Here is a 23,632-nt window from a genome sequence, read left to right as displayed (position 1 = left end):
TGAAGAAGATGTCATCATTATTAAGGGGACATGCTCATGCACCACTTATGCTTTTGACACCACACAGCATTCTTATCATCCTCTTGCTCAATCCTATGACAACCAAAACACTCACTATGCACACCAAAGAACTGAACACCACTCTCATTCCATCACAACCTAGGTATAATCAAGGCTCGTATTTACCAACATACATACTGAAAGTTAGTGCTCCATGTTTCTCCTCTTCACTTTGATAATTTATTGTACATTATATTAATGCTAATACCCGTCAATCTAATTCAGCTGACAAAACATCTGTACTTTATGTTGGCTACATCTGATCCATCCAGTTTGAAAAGACTATCCTCAAGCAAAGAAAATTGCCTGAAGACAACAAGAGTAAAGTACAAAAAATACACACACACAAAACAAAAAGTATGTCGCCATAATCAAGGGGCTAAATGGGTCAGCCTTGTTCACCTTATGACTGCCATTCAGGGTACATCTGTGTCAAGTCTCCTAATTCTGAGGTTTCAAATCAGAATCTCATCCCAAGTTATCCTCAAGCCCACAAAAACTCTCCCTTCCACATTTGGACCACTGCAACACTTCACTCAATTACCCTTAAATATTTTTCTATCTACAGGTATAAACTACCTGAGTCAATCTACACACATTACCTCAATAATACAGATGGTATTTGAACATACCTTTTTTTTTTTAATATGTCCGACTCTGGGCAAAGGCTTCAGGGCCTATTTCTCGAGGGCAGTGGCTTATCCCATGACCCAGTAGGCCTCCTACACCTCCACTTCGGCACTAACACCCACAGTCCATACTGAATACATGCTAGGGCTGTCTTATACAGGACTGGTGTACTGATATTTTCTCTCTCTGTGTCGTATTACACATCCATCTTACCTTTTTCATTTCACTTAGGTCCTATCTGTTGTCATCATCATCCCAACCTGGCCACATTTCACAACCACAGATCATTACTGGCCGTTGCCTTCCTTAGGGACATGGGACTGTTCAGCCAGACTGCCTCGGGAATGACTACTACTACTACTACCGGTATACTTCAATAATACTAAAGTGTACAATTTTCCTCTCCAATGTAGTGACAAGTAATCACCATCCATATAGGGCAACAACTTTCTTGTTTTCTCACAACCAGTTTTGATCCTGCAACTGATTTGGCTTCTGCATTACCCTTGCACCAATCAGGTCGCTCGAGCAGCAAAACTGATGGGCACTCCAGAGCCACACCTCCAATGGTAATTTTTCCAATCATGACTGAAGTACATCCTCCTCCTTGCATATGATAAACTGCTACATTGTTTGGTTACATCTCTCAATGTATCTTCTACACCACCGCATTTCTTATGCACTCACCCACCAAACAAAATATGGTATGTTGTTATCATCCCCCCCCCCCCCTTTTTTTTTTGTACATGATACAGGGACATTCATTAATCTTCATCAACATGCCTTTTTCCACTCCACTAATTGTTGTCTTTCTCACATTCACTCTCAAGTTCCCCCACTTCACTCCTCAATTTCTCCACTGCACCCTCCTTGTTATCAGCAATCAATTATGGATCAGTTAAAAACCAGACATGATATGGTAACTCAGATCTGAAATCCCAAAGCAGGGTCTCAAGCAACACAGTGAACAGGTGCAAGGTCCAACCAGACACCTGACATACACCTGATTTATTGTCACCTCCTCACTCTGCACTATCATCCATTTTTGCACAAAAGTCTGTGGCATGATCCACTTGCATTACCATATATACTCGCTAATTCTAAACCTTATCAGTATTCCATTCCTCTCACAACAATACAACTCTTTCTTCAGACCTAATCTAACATGGACCCACAATACTGCAGCCTCATCTGTATACACACTACGGTATCTCATTTTTTTCATTAGTCATCTAAGGAACCAATGTAATCCTGGTATGCAAGCATATATGCATTCTTCTCCTGCTGTGTCATGCGGGCGATGAGAGCATTGTCAACCTCTGTGATGGCCACTCGTTCCCCAGCCACACTTACTTGAGGTACTACGTCATCGTCATCATCATCATCAGAGTCCATGAGGTCTATCACCTCCTGTCCATCTGCAGACAAGTGGGAGGAGATTAGCAGCATTTAACAAAGTACAGTACACTACATTTCAGGTAACAAAAACAGTAATCAGGGATACATATTACTGCATGTCATTAAATGGGGCAATATAAAAGTACAGTACCACAATGTCACTGAATAATTTCACATTTAAACTATCTATCTATCTATAGCCCAAAGCCCTAATCCCGCAAAGGGTGGCCGCAGACAAAACGCTTCCAAGTCGCTCTGTCACCCACCATTTGACTACCCTCCCCCCAACTCACCCCCCCCTCCCTCATATACCTCTCAACTCCATCCCTCCACCTCATCCTCGGTCTACCCCTCCCTTTCCCTCCCTCCACCTCACCTACATACACCCTCTTAGTCAGTCTTTCATTCTCCATTCTCTCCACATGTCCAAACCACCTCAGTGTATTTCTCCTAATCTTCTCAACCACATCCACATCCATCCCACAACGTTCCTTCACTTCTTCATTCGTCAACCTGTCCCTCCATGTCACTCCACATGCTCCTCTCAAGTAACTCATTTCCACTGCTCTCACTCTTGACTTGTTTCCCTCTTGCAAGGTCCACGCCTCGCTTCCATACGTCAGGGTAGGGATCACAATACTATCATGCAGTGACTTCGTAACTTCCATACTCACCTCCCTATTTCTCATCACTGCTTTCAGTGCACCAACAACCTTCCTTCCCTGCTGTACCCTTTCACGCACTTCATCCCCCAAAGTTCCATCCTTACTCATTACACTACCCAAGTACTTGAATGCACTCATATTCTCCATAGCCTCACCATCCAACCTCACTGTACATTCCGTGACTTCATTCCTCTCAAACACCATAACTTTACTTTTGTGTACATTAACTTTCAGCTTCCTCCTCCTGCACACTGTCACAAAATCATTCACCAAACCTTGCAACTCCCATTCATCTTCACTCAACAATACTGTATCATCAGCAAACAGCAACACTGGAATCTTCCAAATCTCACCCTCATTCATTAGAGCCACCCTCACATTCACTGTCCTGCCTTGCATCTCCTTTACAACCCCATCCATGTATATATTAAACAGCCATGAAGACATCACACAACCCTGTTTCAGTCCCATATTAAGAACAAAGAACTCACTCAGCTCACCATCCACTCGCACAGTAGCCCTAGCTCTTTCGTACATACTCTTCACAGCATTCAACAATTTCCCATCCACTCCATATATTCTTAATACCTTCCACATACCTTGCCTATCTATTCTGTCATAAGCTTTCTCCAAGTCCATGAGGCAGCATACACTTTCTTTCCCTTCTCTAGATACTTCTCCACTAAATATCTTAGAACAAATAACTGATCTACACACCCTTTTCCCTTCCTAAATCCCCCTTGTTCTTCTCCAACTAGCTCCTCTGTCATATGCCTAACCCTATCAATGAGTATTCTACCATATATTTTACCAGTCACACTAAGAAGGCAAATCCCCTAAGGTTACCACATACTTCTCTCTCCCCTTATCCTTTGTATAAAGGAACAATTATACCTGATTCCCAGTCCTCTGGAACCCTTCCCTCTTCCCAAGCCAATCTACACAACTTCCATATCCACTCCACAACAATCTCACCCCCATACCTCAGCATTTCACCACACACTCCACCAATTCCTGGGGCCTTTCCCAACTTGATCTTCTTCATTGCTTCCACTACTTCTGCCCTACTGATCTCTTCCTCCCTCCTCTCATCTCTTCTTCTCCCAGCCATTCCCCAACCACTTATACTCGCACTGCTCTCACTCTCTACATTCAACAAATACTCAAAGTGCTCCTTCCATCTCCTCAATTTCTCTCTCTTCTCCACCAACAATCTATTATTCCTGTCTTTCACTCCCCTACTATTTCCCCTTTCACACTGCCTTACTTTCTTTACCTCCTTCCAAAATAATTTCTTACTCTCCCTCCATTTCACACTCAGATTCCTCCCAAACTCTTCATCCACTTTCTTCTTACTCTCCTTCACCTCCCTTCTCCTGCTCAGTACCACTAAACTAAAATGCTTAAAATTATTTTGTCTGCCAAAAATATTGACTATAAAACTGCTGGGAATTAAACCATAAGATTCCTTAATTCCTTCATCCAGGTTGATCATCTCTGCATCAAGTTCAAATTCAGCTGAAATTTGCACTGCTTGCATGCTTTCAACTCTGTGTTACAAGCTAGCTTGACCTGCACTGGAGATACATATATCAAATAAATAGGCTAGTTCAAAACCTGAATTGTGTGCTAGGAGTGTAGGTTCTGAATTCCTGCATCTTTAATATAATCTGTTGTGGAATTTTCATCTTTATCAAATAAACTGGTAAAGCACTCCCATGCATGAGGGGAAATACACAGAACATATTCAGAATGTAGTTAATGGGGTGAAATACGGTATATTAATCGAGCTTCACTGGTTTTAGCAAAATATATATAAGAGGTGAACACTGTCACTGACACACCTTTTTCATCAGTGCCAAAGGCAGTGTTTGGAGCTGGTGGAGCCGCCTTAGCAGGAAGCTGGTGTGGTGTTCTATCATGGCCGCTGTCATCTGAGTCACTGTCTGAGGCGCTGCGACCCCGACCACTGCCCTTCTTAGCATTACGTTCATGGGCCTGCAGCAGCAGCATCACATCATCAGCTGCACCACCACCTGATGCTGATGCTTGCAGTGGATTACTGGCAGTCCCAGACCCAACTGGTCCTTTGGCTTCACTCTGTGGACAAGACCATTCTTTATTTCTATATGTCACATACAAAAGCAAAGTTGACTGGATTTAGTCAAGAAAGTACTGTCTGCTGAGTGCTGTACGAATGGTGCAATGCTGTATATGGTAAAATACTGACAAAAAGCTGAAAAATGAAAAAGAAATTTCAAAGAGTGATAAAACGGAGTAATATAGAAATAGTGGGGAATGTATAGAAAATAATACTATATAAAGCAGACACTAGAGGAAGGATGTGACAACAAGTAAAGTTTGTTTATGACAATGATGGATCTGCAAAAGCAAATGACACTGAAAAGGAATGGAGTATGCAAGCTGTTGCTTATGCAAGAGGTGGATGGAAAATTGATGAATGCTGTAATGAATACTTAATGATGGTTGTGAAGCATGAGAAGAAACAGATTACTGTCTAACTGATTAGTATAATATCAATGATGGAAAGAATACATGAAGGACTGAATTCAGACATCATACAGTGATGGTACAGTACAACAAATTTTAAGTGCTCTTTCTGAAACTTTTATTTATTTATTTATTTATTTATTTTTTAAATGCCATGTTCCCTTTCTTCAATTAGGGCTAAGGCGCTGCCCCTGGGTAGAGGACTTAGGTTTGGAGTGTGTAGCATTTTATGACCAAATGCCCTTCCTGATGTCCACCTATGACCCTTGGGTGGACTCAAACCTCCGACCCTTCAGCCAGAGTAGAGTGCTCTAACCCACTGAGCCATGGCTGCATATATATATATATATATATATATACACACACACACTTGTATATACTTAAAATTGCTTAAGCACTAATTTAGACCAATACATGTGTATACTGTACTTTATTAAGAGTACATTGGTAAAAAATTTTGCCCATTTAAAAATTGTTTAAAGTTTAATTACCCTAATCTGAATGCAGATGGCTACCATCAACCCTGGAAGGTACCACCAAGAGAGAGAAATGTGGCTACAAGCTTGGTAACTGGCCATATAAGCATCACTTTTAAGCAGAAAACATTTGGCCGAAAGCAGAGTTACTCAGTGATTTTTCTTATGAGTGACTATACACAGAGTCAAAGTTCAAGCTAAGACTCACATTACTACGAATCTTATTACGCATTTTTAATTTCTTTTTCCCAACAGCTTCCAGCAACTGTTAGGAAGTAATTAGCTGGTTTTGGCATTTGATTTGGTTTTTAGTATATAGGAAACATCAACTACCCTGCTCCTGACCCCAACATGGTGATTCCTTAAGAGGAAACATGGCATTATTTTCTGTATGCATGCATGTATCACTCTATCGTAACCTGGAGCATTTTATTCAACTTTATATGGCTAAATATAACCACTGTGATGAACAAATGGAAGACAGCAAAACATCTTGGTGAAAAAAAAGAGCACTGGTGTGCCTGTGTGTGTGTGTGTGTGTGTGTGTGTGTGTGTGTGTGTGTTTGTGTGTGTGCACATGCGTGCACTTTGACAGACAGTATTCCATGCACCTTTCACATGATAGTTGCCATCTATGCTTTGTGGCCTCCTGCTGCATTCTGGCTTCATATTTATACATCAGGTCCCTTGGCTTGTCCTAATTTTTCATGCTGTTAACTGTACCGTGTACACATAAGATTCTGTATGTGACATTATCAAACCATGTGTACCTGTGGATTTGTTGTCTCTGATGAAGTAATGTTGGTGGTGATGAGAGAGGTTGCATCGGACAACCAGATGGGCTTCTCTTTGCTCTGCACTGTCTCCTCTCCTGTACCATCCGCATTGATATTCACATCAATAGAACCTTCAACCTGCAAAAACCAACAGTGTATGAAGTACAAACTAGGTACTGTATTACAGTTGTTGTTACTAAGCATCACAGAACATAACATGTTGTTACATGTTTCTATATTATCTGCACACTGATATTTGCAAGTCACTTGCACTGCTCACTTCCTGAACTACGTAAGGTACCAGGCTTAAGGATAAATTCTGCAAGATGCATAAGAATTACATAAGCTATCTTAATTACAAATAAATTATTCAAGGATACAATGCAATGGCTAGTGACAGTGTACCTGTGTTAAATTCACCAGCCAATGATACTGATTCTTTATCTCCCAAATGTTTCTATGAGCTCAAGAAAACTTTTAAGTATGAGTCACAATAATATTTGTAACACTTTTAATTATATTTTTGCTGCTACAAAACAAATTTGTGTATTCACAGTCAGGAAACACCCCAGTGCTGATGGCATTAATGAAAGTTATATCCCTTCAATACACCCAGTCTTGCCTACACAGAATAAGTCTGGAGATGACAAAGAATAAAATACAGTATAAAATATATTACTGGGCTGAAAAAAGACATGTTCCCCCAAGCTAGACCTTATTAGATCATATAGCCTCTATTTTCTTGGTTTATTGTTTGCGGCACATTTGGCGTTACCACACTCAATGGATAACCTGCTCTTGGTGCTGGAGAGGGGCACCTTCATGTGATCAGACCAATATCTATCTGCTACCTGGTTATACAAACATCTTTCACATCCCTCCCTATCCCTTGAAAGAGGGATTATGGACTGTAGACAGATGGCACTTTTAAGCTACAGTCTACCAGGTACATATCCAGATAAGTCTAGGGCCACAATAACAACAGCAGCAAGAACACAGTCACTGTTTTTAGTCTAGCCATTTCATTCCCTCATCACAGCACAGTCTCATACCTATACGTTAATCTGGACACAAACACACCTTCAAACAATCCTCACACCTCTATGTTTAATATAAAACCCTTCTCTGTGCAATTGTACTTTCCACTTCCTTTGCACACCTCTTTTTCTAAATACACCACTGAGGTACATAAACTCTCTCACCATCTCAAGCCTCCCTCTCCATTCACCAGCACATCACACCTTCCCTCTTCACAACCATCACTTAACTCTTATCTACATTGGCTTTCATAACACTCAGAGGCATTCACAAAACCATCATCAATCCTGTACGAGGAAACAAACCTACCGTGAAGCCAGATTTTTTAGTAGCCTCGCCAGACCAAGCTCGGGTTTGTTCACCGCCCTGATTCGCAGCTTTGACTGCTTTTGCTTGTCTGTTGGAAGGAAATGATTCATCAGTTCTACATCGATAACCTTGAGTACTTTATGATCTCCTTAAATTCAATTAACCACTGAGAATTTATAGCACAGTATTCAAAAATCAAATCTGAAGTAAATCCAAACTGATAACTATATCATCATATCACTCTGTGCCACAATTTCTATCATTCATTATTGTCGTAAAGTAAAAGAAAATAATACAGAAACAGCCACCAGCACACTAAAGAATTACAGCACAGTACTTTATATGACAATGATGCATCTCATCGGTAATGTGAGGATAACGCCATAATTTAAACATTGCATTGCACATACAGAAAGTCCTCACTATACGCAGCTTTCTTCTTTTTAAACACAATATTTGCTAGTTAGTCCACCATAAAATGAATAAACATTATTACAAAAATTACACTATTATAAAAATTCCACTGTTGCTCATTTCCCCCAAATTACAGTGCCATTCACTGTATAAGGAAAAAGTTGTTATATTCTGGAACACATCGCTGACTTATAAGGAGGACTGCTTGTAGACGTTAATATACTGAATACTAATTTACAGAACCACACATGGACAATGACTTACTGGCTGATGTACAATGAATGCAAGAGCCCATTCTATATATAATCCACTCTGACTCCAAGCAGTTATGTTATTTAAGAACAAAAATGTTTTGAAAAATACAAATAAATTCCTGAATGTTTTGTGTGTGTTTTTGCCATGTTAGTGCAATAATGCATTTAGATATACAATACTGTTTCATGTTATATTCTTGAGATACATTACACTTACTCTCATTAAAGAAATTCTAAAACACAATGCCATTATGCTTTTTTTTTTTTTGTTTTTGTTTTTTTTTAAATGCTTAATTTATGAAAACATATCAAGTTAAAACAGCAAGACCCCACTATTCTGGCCTCCTGAATACTTTTCATGAACCTATCAGCTCAACTGAGGACCAAATAAAGGGGTAATACAAAATAATGTACCATATTTACCTTGAGGTGCGGCACTTACGTTGCATTTAGCAAGTGTAAAAAACAGATGTAACGCTTTAGTCATCATACTTACCCTGGCTTCTTGATATCACTGAAGTCTTTTGGCTGAGGTTCAAAGAACTTTTGTGCAAGCTTTATGTTTTCAACCTGTAAAGAAGAAAAATGTATCAATTAAGCCCAGTAAAAATATCCTACCACAGCTAACATATGAACAACCACAACGTCACTCGGTAAAGTGCCTACCTCCTCCACACCATGCAGAGTCCATATTTAGTTAATGTTATCTGTGAGTCTTGTTTCTGTCATACTTTCATCCTTCAATCAATGGGAGCATCCTACAAATTCTTACCATAATCCTGCCATAAATTATTCTGTAATGTGATGGGTATTCAAAAGGACATGAGTGAAACTGTCTACTTTCAGTGGCAGAGGAAATAACCAAGTGCAGTGGAATACAGTATACATCAGCTGAATAATTCCCTTTCATAAATTATATAAAAAGTTCATCTAGGAATCTGTGTAGCTGATCTGGGGCATTAAGGTACATATAATAGTGACCTCTTCATTAATAAAATCAATGACAATACTGATGCATCTCAAACATTACTGCACAATACATATAAAGATAACCAAAACAATATGCTATGGTAAACCTCTCTGAGAAGATTAAAAAGTGGCTCCATTTGGTCGTTGAACTTAGTGAGGAGAACCCGGGTGTCATGGCGTGGCATCCCTGTCATATCCTCTTGCACTTCCTGTTTGCATATTATACACAGCAGCTGCCCTGTCATTTTGTCCAAAAGCTGGTCTGCCTGCAAACACAATTTAAACACTATGAAATGAACATAAAAAAATTCATAAGGAAAGGATTAGATGATGACGAAAACAATCAATGGTGGACATCACAAAGACTCATGACTATATAATCAATTACTGTACAATGGATGAGGATGTGATAAACCTAGAAAATTAAGAGACATTAAATGAGTGCATGAAAAAGCAGAGAATAAATGATGCTAATGAAGAGACAAGGCATAACGGTTGGATGAAGTACATACAGAGATGCACATAACACGGGTTTGGCACCACCTGCTTATTTTATGTAATAATATTTACCAATAATGTATTAGATGAAAGATTACTGAAATTACATCACAGTTAATCATTCATTCATCATCCAATCCAGTGCTGGCCCATGAGGAGTGTAGGAGCCCAGGGCTAGGCAAGTTGGTCCTGATTTTTAAGATGAGAGTGACCAGCCTCACTCATCCCTGAGTGGCATTACGTGAGCAACAAACCTCAACCACCCCTTGGATATAAACCTGCCCAGGCTCAATCCGACTGGAGCACCTTAATTACGCACTAAACGACCAGGCGCCATAATTTGGCTATATGGTTACCACCCAGCCTAGTAAATGGTTTCCTGGTGCACAGGAAACCATTTGGCTTGTCCCTCAATGTAGAGTCACCCACAGACAGAAGGGGGAGAAAATAATGAAGAAAAGAAAGGCAGAAGAGGAAGGAAGGAAGAGAGGAAAGGGCAGTCACCCATAAGCAGCACTACATCAAGTGAGTGGATGGTGAAACATCACGGTTAGTGCTTTATAAAAAGTAATTTTACTGTATATGGTATCTTAAAGCAAGACACTGGCAACAGACGAAAACATGGCCAACAACTGACAGTTTAGTCAAAACATTTTTGAGATGTCGCAAACTGCACCAGATAGTGATACTACAAATATCATTGAGTTCCATGTCTTTTGGTGTAGTTTTTCTACCTTTGTATTTTATACAGTCACGAGCTTAACTATGAATGAGTAAACTTAAGTCAATAAAATAGCTAGTGATTAATATATATATACACTCAAACCTCGATTTAAGGGACCTCCATTTAAGGGATTTCGGATTTAACGGCCACCCCTTACGGGATTATGGCGTCTGGCAATAGGTAGGTAGGTAGGATTTAAGGGACTCCATATTCTTCCTGACAAACGGACAAGACCATTCAAAAATGATACGTAACGTCTAGGTTATACACATTAATACGTTTCTTTATACAGTACCCGTAAAGTAATATTCAGAATCATATAAATAAGATAAATGAAACAATCATTGCATTTCATAATAACATCGTCTTTATATGTGGTAGAATAATGGACATTTTCAAGTAAGGGACAAGTTGATTCCCCATTTAGTCCCTAAACCAAGGACTGAGTGTATTCTGAAACATCTTACAGCATGAACAGAGAACCATCCCTCATACATTCACCTAGTGAATTTCTACACTGGCTACAGTACTGTACTATGAAATAACAAGTCTATTTTAAGAATTCAAACAATTTCTCAGAGCATCCTTGCACTTTGAATATGGCTGTGATGAAATGCTGCAACCAAATACTGGATCCTCCCCTCATACACACCTCGAGATCTGTGTAGGAGCGCTGGCAGTAGTTGCAAATAAAGGACGCTCGGCTGGTCTGGTCGCGCTCCTCCATCTCCAACTTCTTTCTAACGTGGTCGAGCTTATATTTCACCACATTTACGAAACTCTGCAGTCACAAAAAGTACACCATCAGAAAAAAAGAAGAATTATGGCACCCAACATTTCTTTTTATTATTGCAGCTATCAGACTTGTACCTCACCTCCGTCACAAGGCTGTGTGTGCAAGAACTGGTGAGACTTGTACAGGTAACTACAACTATGACAGTACTAGTATGTATGGTAGACTCACAGGACTGCAAACAACTGCTACATTACAGTCAGTCCTCACTTAAAGTCTAAGATAAATGCAGACAAAACTGCTACTTTATGTGAAACAACTTATGCAAGACAAGCTTCTGGTTTCTGACCGAGAGGTTAAAAGCATAAACAACAACTCCAAAGTAACTTTATACTGAATAACATATAGTTTTAGGTGAAGCAATAGTGATAATTCATCAGCAACTTAATTATGAAACAACTTCAAGTGAAATAACTTTAAATTATGGATGATTGTGCTATTAATCTCTTTTACTGAAGAACTGATGGAAATGTGTTCTTGATGTTGCTTAATCCTAGTCTGCCTGACCAAGCAAATCCATCTACCACAGATAAGCAACTGACCATATGGGGCTGTCCCATGGGTCACCTGATCCCATAGGTAAAATGTCATAAAATACAAAAGCTGATTAGGCTGTAGTAGTTTTCAAGAAGGTCAAATGAAAAATCATACACTGCACTGGATTTCTCTCTTACACTACGGATTTATGACTTACTCTGGCCAGTACTACACAATTTTCTTATTCTGGCTAAAACTACACAATTTTCTATTCACCTCTATTTAAAAAAAAAAAAAAAAAAAAAAAAAAAAAAAAAGATTAACTGTACAACACTGTAATGATATACAGTCTGGAGAGTTAAATTATCAGAAAAAAATTCTACAGAGGCATGTAAAACAAGTCAATACTGCATTGCAAACTTGTGTAGTAATTATCTGTCTGCATGACCACCTGCACTTTCATACTGTAAAATGCTGAAGCTATGTTAAACTTAATTTACAATAACAGCTACAGAATAATCCTACATTTTACAAAGAGACGTATACTGGAAACACAACTGGTACTGTACTTACATCTGAATGCCTACACTTTTAATGCATCCAGTAAAGTATAACTATATGCTCTGTATGACACTGTTTACATCAGTTTTTTATAGTGCTACTCTGATGAATCTAACCTTGTAGTTGATGAAGTAATACTGTTCTTTCTGAGTCTTGTTGTCTTCTAGAGTGACCATCTTCATTCTGGCCTGAATGAATTTGTCAGCACGCAGTGTGTTGATCCGCTGCCTCAGCATCTTGCGATCAAACTTGAGTAAATCACAAAGATCTTCCTCACTCATACCTGAAATTCAGTGTCTATATTACATAACCAAGTACTGCTTAACCTCCTGAATCCATGTGCCATCCTTTTTAGCTTATTCTTATTACTCTCAGATGACTTTATTCAATATAGGAAAGGCTTTTTGTACTGAAGGGGTTTACAGCCATATATATGCCATCCAGTTTGAAGCCGGATAAAATTGTACAGATGGTAAGAACAAAATGATGAAGACATTGCCCACAAAACTGGTGTAGAGCTAAAATCTCTTACAACAGTGAGTGAATGGATATTTTAGCTGATATGTGTTGACAATGAACTGCTTACCTATCACATCTTCATACCACTTGTTTTATGGACATCATCAACCTAATTCTATCTACTGTACATTATTTTCCACAATTTCAAGTGAGGTGGGTCAGATCATGAAAGAGGAAAAGGAAAACTACCAATAAGGTCAAGTACAATGGACTATACAGTACATTTATTTGTTCATCACTCAAACCTTTGGAATATTCAACAAAAGTTTGTTTGCAAAAGCCATCTTCATTAGCTGTTCCATTCTGTTACCTGGTAAGCTGCTTTTGTAATACCATCAACTACCCTTCTTAGATGTACAGTATCTCTATACAAAGGATACCCATTTATTTCTATCCTTTGTCAATTCTTTTGCTTTTTCATGCTCTAAACATCACGTCTCAAACAATAACTTAATACAGTATTGTATGTAAAATTTTCATCTCCTTTCATGACTCATCATTACTTCACTCACATACATAGTATATAAATATCTACCTATCTATCTATCTATCTATCTATCTATACATTAAGTATAATGGTATATACAGTGTATCCTCTCCTTTTCTGTTCAGTTACTGCACTAACAACAATCCTTAAAGAATTTTTGCTTCTAAGCAAGTTCCAAGAAAGAACTCACAGTTGTTTTCAAAGCACAACAGTTGCAGACATTCACAAAACTCTGCCACTATCTACAAAGATCTTGTTCAGTATTAGCAAACAACACAGGACCATCTGCACACAACAAATGGAGTGAACATGTCATAAGTGTGAGGAAAAAAAAAAATCAAGTTTTATTGATGTGTCAATAACAGTGTGGACCATTTCACAGTGCTGGGTGTCTGAAAGCTTCCAACTCATTTTCTTTCTTTGTGTCAGGAACCTACTTCATCCCACCTTTTTGGGTGGAATTCAAAAGCTGGAATGATGACACTAGCTATTTCCCCAATCTGGGCATTTAATCTCTAACCTGCACTAACTCATCTGCAGGGCAACCAAGGACTCTCTCTCAGACATCATGGTTAGTTACCTATTCTGTATTTGCATACAAATTCAAACCACCTGGCTGAAGAGCCTACTGCTGCACCACTAACCTACACTGAACCACCATCTCAGCAATAAACAACACAGCAACTTACAGAAGTTTCTGACGAGCATGTCTATGATGAGTACATCCTCAATGGTGTAGAACCCACGCACCACCAAACGAATCAGCATCTGGAGGTTCTGTGGCACCTCCATCAGTACCTCACCGTCCATATTGATAATGTACTGCTTCTCACTGCCCTCACACAATCAAACTGAAACTGGAGGTCCTATTTATCAATTTCTTACACACACACACAGAGTCATTGCTTTAATATGGTACAGTACAACACACCCTCATTTAATATATCTGTTTTATCTCAAGATTTCATTTGCTGTAATTAATACCCTTAAAAAGCCCCACTCTCTCTTTCCCTCTGTGTGACCTCACCTCACCATCCACACTGCTTTGTTTGCTTGTTCAACTGTATGCTTTGATTCTGGCTTTAAGTGTTAATGACATTTCTACAGCTTTACTCTTTATATATTAAGGAAAAAGGACATATCTCAAAATTGGGGAAAAACAAAAACTGTAAATCAAGACTATTTATGACCATTATTTGCAAATAAATAATACATTATAGCTACATATAGTTGTGGAACTGGTGTAGGTTCGTAACTTACAAACAACTGAAAATGCCAAAAATCATATACCAGTATCACTGTAATCTGTTTCCATAGAAGAAATATGCACAAAAATTAAGAACAAAAAAACAGTATTCCTTGCCAAAAAGAATTAACAATCACTTTACTTCAGTGTTTTCAATAATATAAGGTAATCACACTTTCATTACATATATATATATATATATATATATATATATACATACATCAATGCACTTGAAAAACACTCAAACCAAATACAGTAAACCATCAAAACCGAAAAAACATTTATTCTAGTTGATTTTAAAAACTACGGTTTATGGTTTTTATGAAAAAATCGTGGCTTTTCTCCACTCTGCTCTTCTTCATACACTAAAGATATTCAGGTTCGGTCCAAAGAATTCTAAAGCCCTGGTAGGGTCCAAACCATGCCCAGTGTAACACAAACATCGACTGAATAAGACACACCAATATACACCAAATAAATCAGAGTTCATACAAAAGATGGCCTGTTAACTCGTTATTTAAATCGAGGCTTTCGTGAAGTATCTCATCTAAGGATAAATAGTTTAATTGCTACCGAGTATTTCTCAACCTGACCAACAATACATTCACTTTCCAGGTGTGGGCCCTGATAAAACATCTCTAACTATATATTCCATCGTAATTTGTACATTACTATGCAGTCATGTTCTTCACATACATATATATTCAAAATAAAGATGACTAATGACAGAAAAAAAAAATGTTACCTTGCCAGCAGCGTCCTTATCGCGTCGTCAGCTGTGTTGTGTTTTGATTACGGCTGGAACCTTCTTCTTCTTCGCTGAGTTACAACCGGATTACAGCGCTAACTCTTACTTTTCTGTTATTTTTGCATTTTTGTTTTCTTGTACTTTTCCCATGCTCCCCTTTCGCTTTCCTACTTCTTCCACGCTTGCTGAAAGTTCCTTGACTGCTTCAGTAACTCCCTGCTCCAGACCAACATTACCATACGCCTCTAACCTCTGTTCTTTATTTCTCCCCACTTCCTTTTCCCCCATTTCCTCAAGACATTCTATTGTTTCTTTCTCTTTTTTCACGGTTCTCCGTGAAAGTGGTTAAGTCTGATATCAACACAAAACTATACAGCACACATTCATTGTGCAAACAACGTAATCAATTAATAGTAACCTGGATTATGAAAAAGCGTTGGACAGGGTACCACACAAGTGACTGGTCGTTAAACTGGACTCGCAAGGGATCAGTGGGAATGTAAAGAGGTGGCTGGCAAACTTCTTGGCGAACCGATCCCACAGGGTCTCAGTAAGGGGTACCTACTCCAACTGGCTACCGGTGCACAGCGGAGTGCCGCAGGGATCAGTAACACAGTTCTGGGCCCTGTCCTTTTCATGGCATATGTCAACGACCTGGCCTCAAATCTTGAATCGCAGGCTAGCCTATTTGCCGAAGATTTACAGGCCAATAAGAACGCAGGAGGATGTGGAAGCACTACAGAGGGACACGGGCAGGCTAGAGGACTGGAGCAACAAGTGGCTTCTGACCTTCAATCCTGCAAAATGCAAAACAATGCACTCTGGAAGCCATAACCGAAGATGTGACTACAGTAGCCTGAATGGAATCACCTTGGCAAAGTCTGCAGTGGAAAAGGAGCTCAGAGTCCTGATCCGAACGGACCTGAAGTCCTCAGCACAGCACACACAGCCATGGTAGCAGCGAAGGCCAACAGCAGACTTGGAGTAATAAAAAGGAACTCGGAGTACCTGAACAAGGAGATCCTGCAATTGCTGTATACCACCCTGGTCAGACCTATAGACTATGGAGCACAGTGCTGGTCCCCACATCTTATCAAAGGCATCGACTTATTGGAAAGGGTCCAGCGCAGAGCCACAAAACTAGTACCGGAGTTGGCTGATTTTGAGAATGAAGAGAGATGTTCAGCCTTAGGAATGCAGACGCTGGAGGGCAGGACGCGGGGGGACATGACAGAGGTCTTCAAGATCCTCCATGGGAATGACGACGTCCCAGTCTTCAAGTTCTTCACGTTGAGCACCACAAACCTGAAAGACCATCCCTTCAAGCTAAACAAACCAGCGATTGGAGAACGACAATGAGGGAGAACTCTTTTTTCAATCAGCACAATAAATAAGTGGAACGCCCTACCTGGTCACAGCACCATCTATAGCCGCCTTTAAATCAAGATATGATAAGCATGTGGGTATAACACATTGGTAGGCTGGTACAGTTAATACAGGTGGGGTCTGCGTAAGAAGATCTTTTATTCCCCCATCAACCATGACTTGGTAAGCATGACCAGGTAAGTCCTCAAGCTACATACAGAACTCGCTGTCGGCTGGAAATGTTTTCAGTAAATGACACATACATCTGTTTACTAATGTATATGACATTCACAGCTAAAATTTTTGAAACAATATTCTTTATGGAGTTGGTCACTGTGCCGGTTTGGCTTCCTTCCCCAGGAAAAGAAATTATTACGTTTGAGAAACGAATTTCCGGAAGGATTCAAGCATAAAGAATTAGAAAAAATTTGTCTTCTTCCGTTTTAACCAATGTTCCTATACCCACTCTCTCCCTCCCTATTTCCTGCCTAAACTGAATATCTTCTTGCCAGGCCAATCCGTACGTCTTCCACCTTCTGCTATCCCCCTTCTCACTCTCTCAACCTATTCCCCTCTCTTACCTATACTCGTTTACTCTTTTCACTCCTCTCTCTCCATATGTTCCTATATAGATTTCTCGTTACAAGTCGCCTTTTTGGCGCTCTTATTTGCTATGAAGTCCACATTAAATTACAGAAGAAACAGAAGGCAGTTCCACTGCTATGTACAGTATAAAGTTAATATTCTACATTTCCCGTATTCTCTGCCACGCAGATTCCCTCCACTTCATTCCAACCAGGATAATAAGATCATGTTAGCTACAGTTATTTTATTCAGCTTTGAAGAGACTTTTGAACTGCCAAATTATTTTCATCTGGCGGAACTGGACCACTCTCACAACCTGATACTAATTCTTTTTACTCTAACTTGGTCTAAAACTGCCATCTCTCTCTCTCTCTCTCTCTCTCTCTCTCTCTCTCTCTCTCTCTCTCTCTCTTCAGTACTGAGCTGTACCAATAGATTTAGACTAGAATATGATGCTAGTAGTGAAGAAGTGCTGTGGTCAAGTTGTAGAACAGCAGTATTGTCTTTTTCTGCCACTAAGCTACGTGAAATAAGCTGCAAAGGGACGAAAGTTTGGACCAAGTTAATGTAAAATGAGCATAACATGACTGACGGGTAGTGATATGGGAAATTCCGTGGTGCCACATCCTTAGCGACTTATTTCTTATACAATTCTACCATTCCACTTTAGCTAACATTAGATTTTTATTTTTTTAAGATACGAGCGTCATGCGTGTCTCAGCGTTAACATCGACACTGTTTTACATCTACAGTATTATAAGGACTGGCAAGGTTAAGTCGCTGATGAGATGACGTTACGAATTTCTGAAACCGAATACAACTTCATTCTCTGTAACTTGGAGGGGATTTTCGACCCTATGTTGATTATTTCCCGTATTTCAGTGGTAAAATAAGATCACACTACGGCCCTGCATCCTTCCCATGGCACTTTTTCGTGACTAGCACCGTATTCTAGTATTAATATCGTGCTATGGCGCAATATTCAAGTTAGAGATGCCATATAATGCCTAAATTGTTAATAATAATAATAATAATAATAATAATAATAATACTGCCATTGCTGCTGCTGCTGCTACTACTACTACTACTACTTCTAATAATAATAAAATAATAATAATAATAATAATAATAATAATTCTGAAGAGGAAAGGTCTTTTTCTGATGATGAACTTATATGGATTTTGTTAATTTTATCTTACAAGCGTTGCCTGGGAGGGGGGGAATGTTTGAGAGGTGACATTACGCCACACCACACCACACCACTCACTGCCCCACTACACCACACCACACCACTCACTGCCCCACTACACCACACCACACCACTCACTGCCCCACTACACCACACCACACCACTCACTGCCCCACTACACCACACCACACCACTCACTGCCCCACTACACCACACCACACCACTCACTGCCCCACTACACCACACCACACCACTCACTGCCCCACTACACCACACCACACCACTCACTGCCCCACTACACCACACCACACCACTCACTGCCCCACTACACCATACCACACCACTTAATATCCCACTACACCACACCACACCACTCACTGCCCCACTACACCACACCACACCACTCACTGCCCCACTACACCACACCACACCAGTCACTGCCCAACTACACCACACCACACCACTCACAGTCCCACTACACCATACCACACCACTTAATATCTCACTACACCACACCACACCACTCACTGCCCCACTACACCACACCACACCAGTCACAGCCTCACAACACCATACTACACCACCCACTGCCCCACTACATCACACCACACCACACCACTCACTGCCCCAATACATCACACCACACCACACTACACCGCTCACAGCCTCACAACACCACACCACACCACTCACTGCCCCACTACACCATACCACACCACTTAATATCCCACTACACCACACCACACCACTCACTGCCCCACTACACCATACCACATCACTTAATATCCCACTACACCACACCACACCACTCACTGCCCCACTACACCACACCACACCACACCACTCACTGCCCCACTACACCATACCACACCACTCAATATCCCACTACACCACACCACACCAGTCACTGCCCAACTACACCACACCACACCACTCACAGTCCCACTACACCATACCACACCACTTAATATCTCACTACACCACACCACACCACTCACTGCCCCACTACACCATACCACACCACTCTGCCCAACTACACCACACCACACCACCCACTGCCCAACTACACCACACCACACCACTCACTGCCCAATACACCACACCACACCACCCACTGCCCCACTACACCACACCACACCAGTCACAGCCTCACAACACCATACTACATCACCCACTGCCCCACTACATCACACCACACCAGTCACAGCCTCACAACACCATACTACACCACCCACTTCCCCACTACATCACACCACACCACACCACTCACTGCCCCAATACATCACACCACACCACACTACACCGCTCACAGCCTCACAACACCATACCACACCACCCACTGCCCCACTACACCACACCACACCACTCACAGCCCCACTACACCACACCACACCACTCACTGTCCCACTACACCACACCACACCACACCACTCAGCCTCACAACACACCACTCACTACCACTACACCTCACCCTCACTGCCTCACATGCTACACACCACACCACACCACACCACACACCACACCACATCACACCACACCACACCACACCAACCAGATCACGCGGTCGACGGATGTTTCTTGGAATTTCTAGATGTGGGACAGTCTCTAAGAACGGTCCGGTCAGTCTGTCTCGCATTAAGGATCATGAAAAAAAAAGCTTTACCCTCTCACAACACACCATACCGCCCTTTCACCATACCACCCTCACACCACACCACACACCATACCATACCACCCTCACACCACACCACACACCATACCATACCACCCTCTCACCACACCACACACCATACTACCCTCTCACCACACAACACAACACCATACCACCCTCACACCACATCACACACCATACCACCCTCACACCACACCACACAACATACCATACCACCCTCTCACACCACATCACACACCATACCACCCTCTCACCACACAACACAACACCATACCACCCTCACACCACATCACACACCATACCACCCTCACACCACACCACACAACATACCATACCACCCTCTCACACCACATCACACACCATACCACCCTCTCACCACACCACACAACACCATACCACCCTCTCACCACACCACACACCATACCACCCTCACACCACACCACACAACATACCATACCACCCTCTCACACCACATCACACGACACCATACCACCCTCTCACCACACCACACAACACCATACCACCCTCTCACACCACACAACACATCATACCACCCTCTCACACCATACCACCCTCTCACACCACACCACACAACACACCATACCACCCTCTCACACCACACCACACAACACACCATACCACCCTCTCACCACACCACACAACACCATACCACCCTCTCACACCACATCACACACCATACCACCCTCTCACACCACATCACACACCATACCACCCTCTCACACCACACAACACACCATACCATACCACCCTCTCACCACACCACACCGCTCGCTGGTGCAGTGGTAACGCTCTCGCTTGCCAACTGGTGGACGGGAGTTCGCGCCTCGCTCAGGTTGCGAAAAGTTTCACTGACGAAGTGGGTGGTTACTGTCCCCCTGGAGCAAGGGGACGGGTGTGTGCGTGTGTGAAGGTCACAGCCTTGCCCTTAGATCGGACTATATGAGCTCTCAGCTCCCTTCCGGGAGGGTAAAAGCTGACGATCACGACCATCAAGTGATCCTGATCGACCCGGTGAATTACAACACCATACTACCCTCTCACCACACCATACCACCCTCTCACCACACCACACAACACCATACCACCCTCTCACACCACACAACACACCATACCACCCTCTCACACCACACACCACACCATACCACCCTCTCACACCACATCACACCACACCAAATCACCCTCTCTCCACACCACACCATACCACCCTCTCACCACACCACACCATACTACCCTCTCACCACACAACACCATACCACCCTCTCACACCACATCACACACCATACCACCCTCTCACACTACACAACACAAAACCATACCACCCTCTCACCACACAACACACCATACCACCCTCTCACACCACACACCACATCATACCACCCTCTCACACCACACCACACAACATACCATACCACCCTCTCACACCACATCACACACCATACCATACTACCCTCTCACCACACCACACAACACCATACCACCCTCTCACCACACAACACACCATAACACCCTCTCACCACACCACACAACACCATACCACCCTCTCACACCACATCACACACCATACCACCTTCTCACACCACATCACACAACACCATACCACCCTCTCACACCACACAACATACCATACCACCCTTTCACACCACACAACACACCATACCACCCTCTCACACCACACCAAATCACCCTCCACATCACCACACACAGGGCATTAAGCGATGAGACATGACACTTCCACGTCTAATGCTTTTTCTACTTGTGTGTGTGTGTGTGTGTGTGTGTGTGTGTGTTTTAAGTACAATATATACGTTATCTGTATGTATCGGTATATAGTATAATCCTGTGCGGCGATGGAGAGAGGGGCCTTCACGCGGTGGCACTGATATAACGTGTCGGCTCCGCTGCCTGGTTATACAAATCTCCCGTTGTTCTCTCGCTGACACTGTTAAAGGAAAATGGTGGTTAGTTTAGGCCACTGAGTTCTATAGAGGCTATTTCCAACGCGGGCTTGTGATTTTGGCCGCCATATTGAAACACCAGCACTCTAATTCAAATACTTTACTTCCCCTAAGCAGAGGTTATTAATAAAGATACACTCGTCGCTTATAATACAAAAACATATATGGATTATGATTTTTTTCTGCCTAGTTCAACGAAATTATATCGGGTACATTTAGCCAATGAATATAAAACAACGCCATAGGTTGCTGCAGTGCCGAACTTACCCTTTACGGCACTACCCATGTCATGAAACAACGACCAGATTGATATAGGCCGGAAGAAACATGGAAATATCTACAAGAGAGTGTGAACAGAACGGGACATGGAGAGAAAGACTGGAGATAAATGGGCGCCTTTTAGTGGCTCATTCATGCAGGGGTACTGGGGAAGAATCTCCCGCCCCACCCCAGGGGGCAATAATCTTATAGAATTAGCAACAACATATATTTCTTACTCGTGAAATGTAATGCCATCTCTCTCTGATGAATTCCTGTATCCATTTTTGCATCCAGAAGCAGCACAGTGGACCGTGGAACTATATATTACGGAATCATCGGCTGCTTTAAAAAACCCAACGGACACAGTTCAAAAACCATGGGGATCAGGCGTGGTGTAACATGGCTGCCGCTACACCAGCGCCACCCTGGCGGCGGCTACATAAATTACGCTGTGATACCCATGAGAGAGCCTCTCCATATTATACAGCTCAGTGGTTTAGGCCTGCAGTCGACCGGGTTCAAGTTTCAAACGAACCCGGGACTACATTTTTCACTCGCAGCCATTCCCCATCCCTCCCCCTAGGATGGACAAGGAAAGAAGCGCGTATGATTCGACTACTCTAAAGTGGCGGGCAGGGTGGGGCACCAACCTCTGTACAGTATTGCTATGTTTCCCAAACCCGCGATGTGAAACGGCTGTTATATACGTAAAAGCATCACAAATAAGATAAACACATATGAATACAATTTTAACGTATGTATTATAATATATGAAAGAACAGTAAACTTGTTATGCATAAAATATTTATACACCAATACAGAAACGGCAAACATATTTTAGTGTTGCTAAAAAAATGTAGTCACTTTTATTGGCTTTTACCGTAGTTCTGTGGTGGGTAATAATGTCACAATTATGAGTTTAAGATAATGTGGATGGAATATAAGTAAAGATATGCCAATTTCTTAATTAAAAAAAAAAAAACATTAAACCCTCGTGAGCGGCAACACTCACACAGACCCAGTCTGACCCG

General features: G+C 41.6%; 1 protein-coding gene across 1 annotated transcript; it reads right to left on the bottom strand.

The window, feature by feature from the left end:
* Positions 1–1,450: 1,450 nt before the first annotated feature.
* Positions 1,451–14,383, bottom strand: TfIIEalpha (transcription factor IIEalpha). The gene is made up of 9 exons (XM_080286018.1): positions 14,249–14,383; positions 12,670–12,836; positions 11,375–11,503; positions 9,608–9,766; positions 9,028–9,101; positions 7,864–7,951; positions 6,511–6,654; positions 4,598–4,853; positions 1,451–2,108 (listed from the first exon to the last, which is right to left on the bottom strand). The coding sequence occupies exons 1-9, from the start codon at positions 14,367–14,369 to the stop codon at positions 1,915–1,917; spliced, it is 1,332 nt and encodes a 443-aa protein (XP_080142144.1). The 5' UTR covers positions 14,370–14,383; the 3' UTR covers positions 1,451–1,914.
* Positions 14,384–23,632: the final 9,249 nt, after the last annotated feature.

Source organism: Coenobita brevimanus, chromosome 110, assembly GCF_032717465.1.
Source record: "Coenobita brevimanus isolate Jiangsu-jjx chromosome 110, ASM3271746v2, whole genome shotgun sequence".
NCBI lineage: Eukaryota > Metazoa > Arthropoda > Malacostraca > Decapoda > Coenobitidae > Coenobita > Coenobita brevimanus.
Note: the sequence above shows the minus strand (reverse complement) of the source record. Positions and strands in the feature narration are given on the sequence as shown.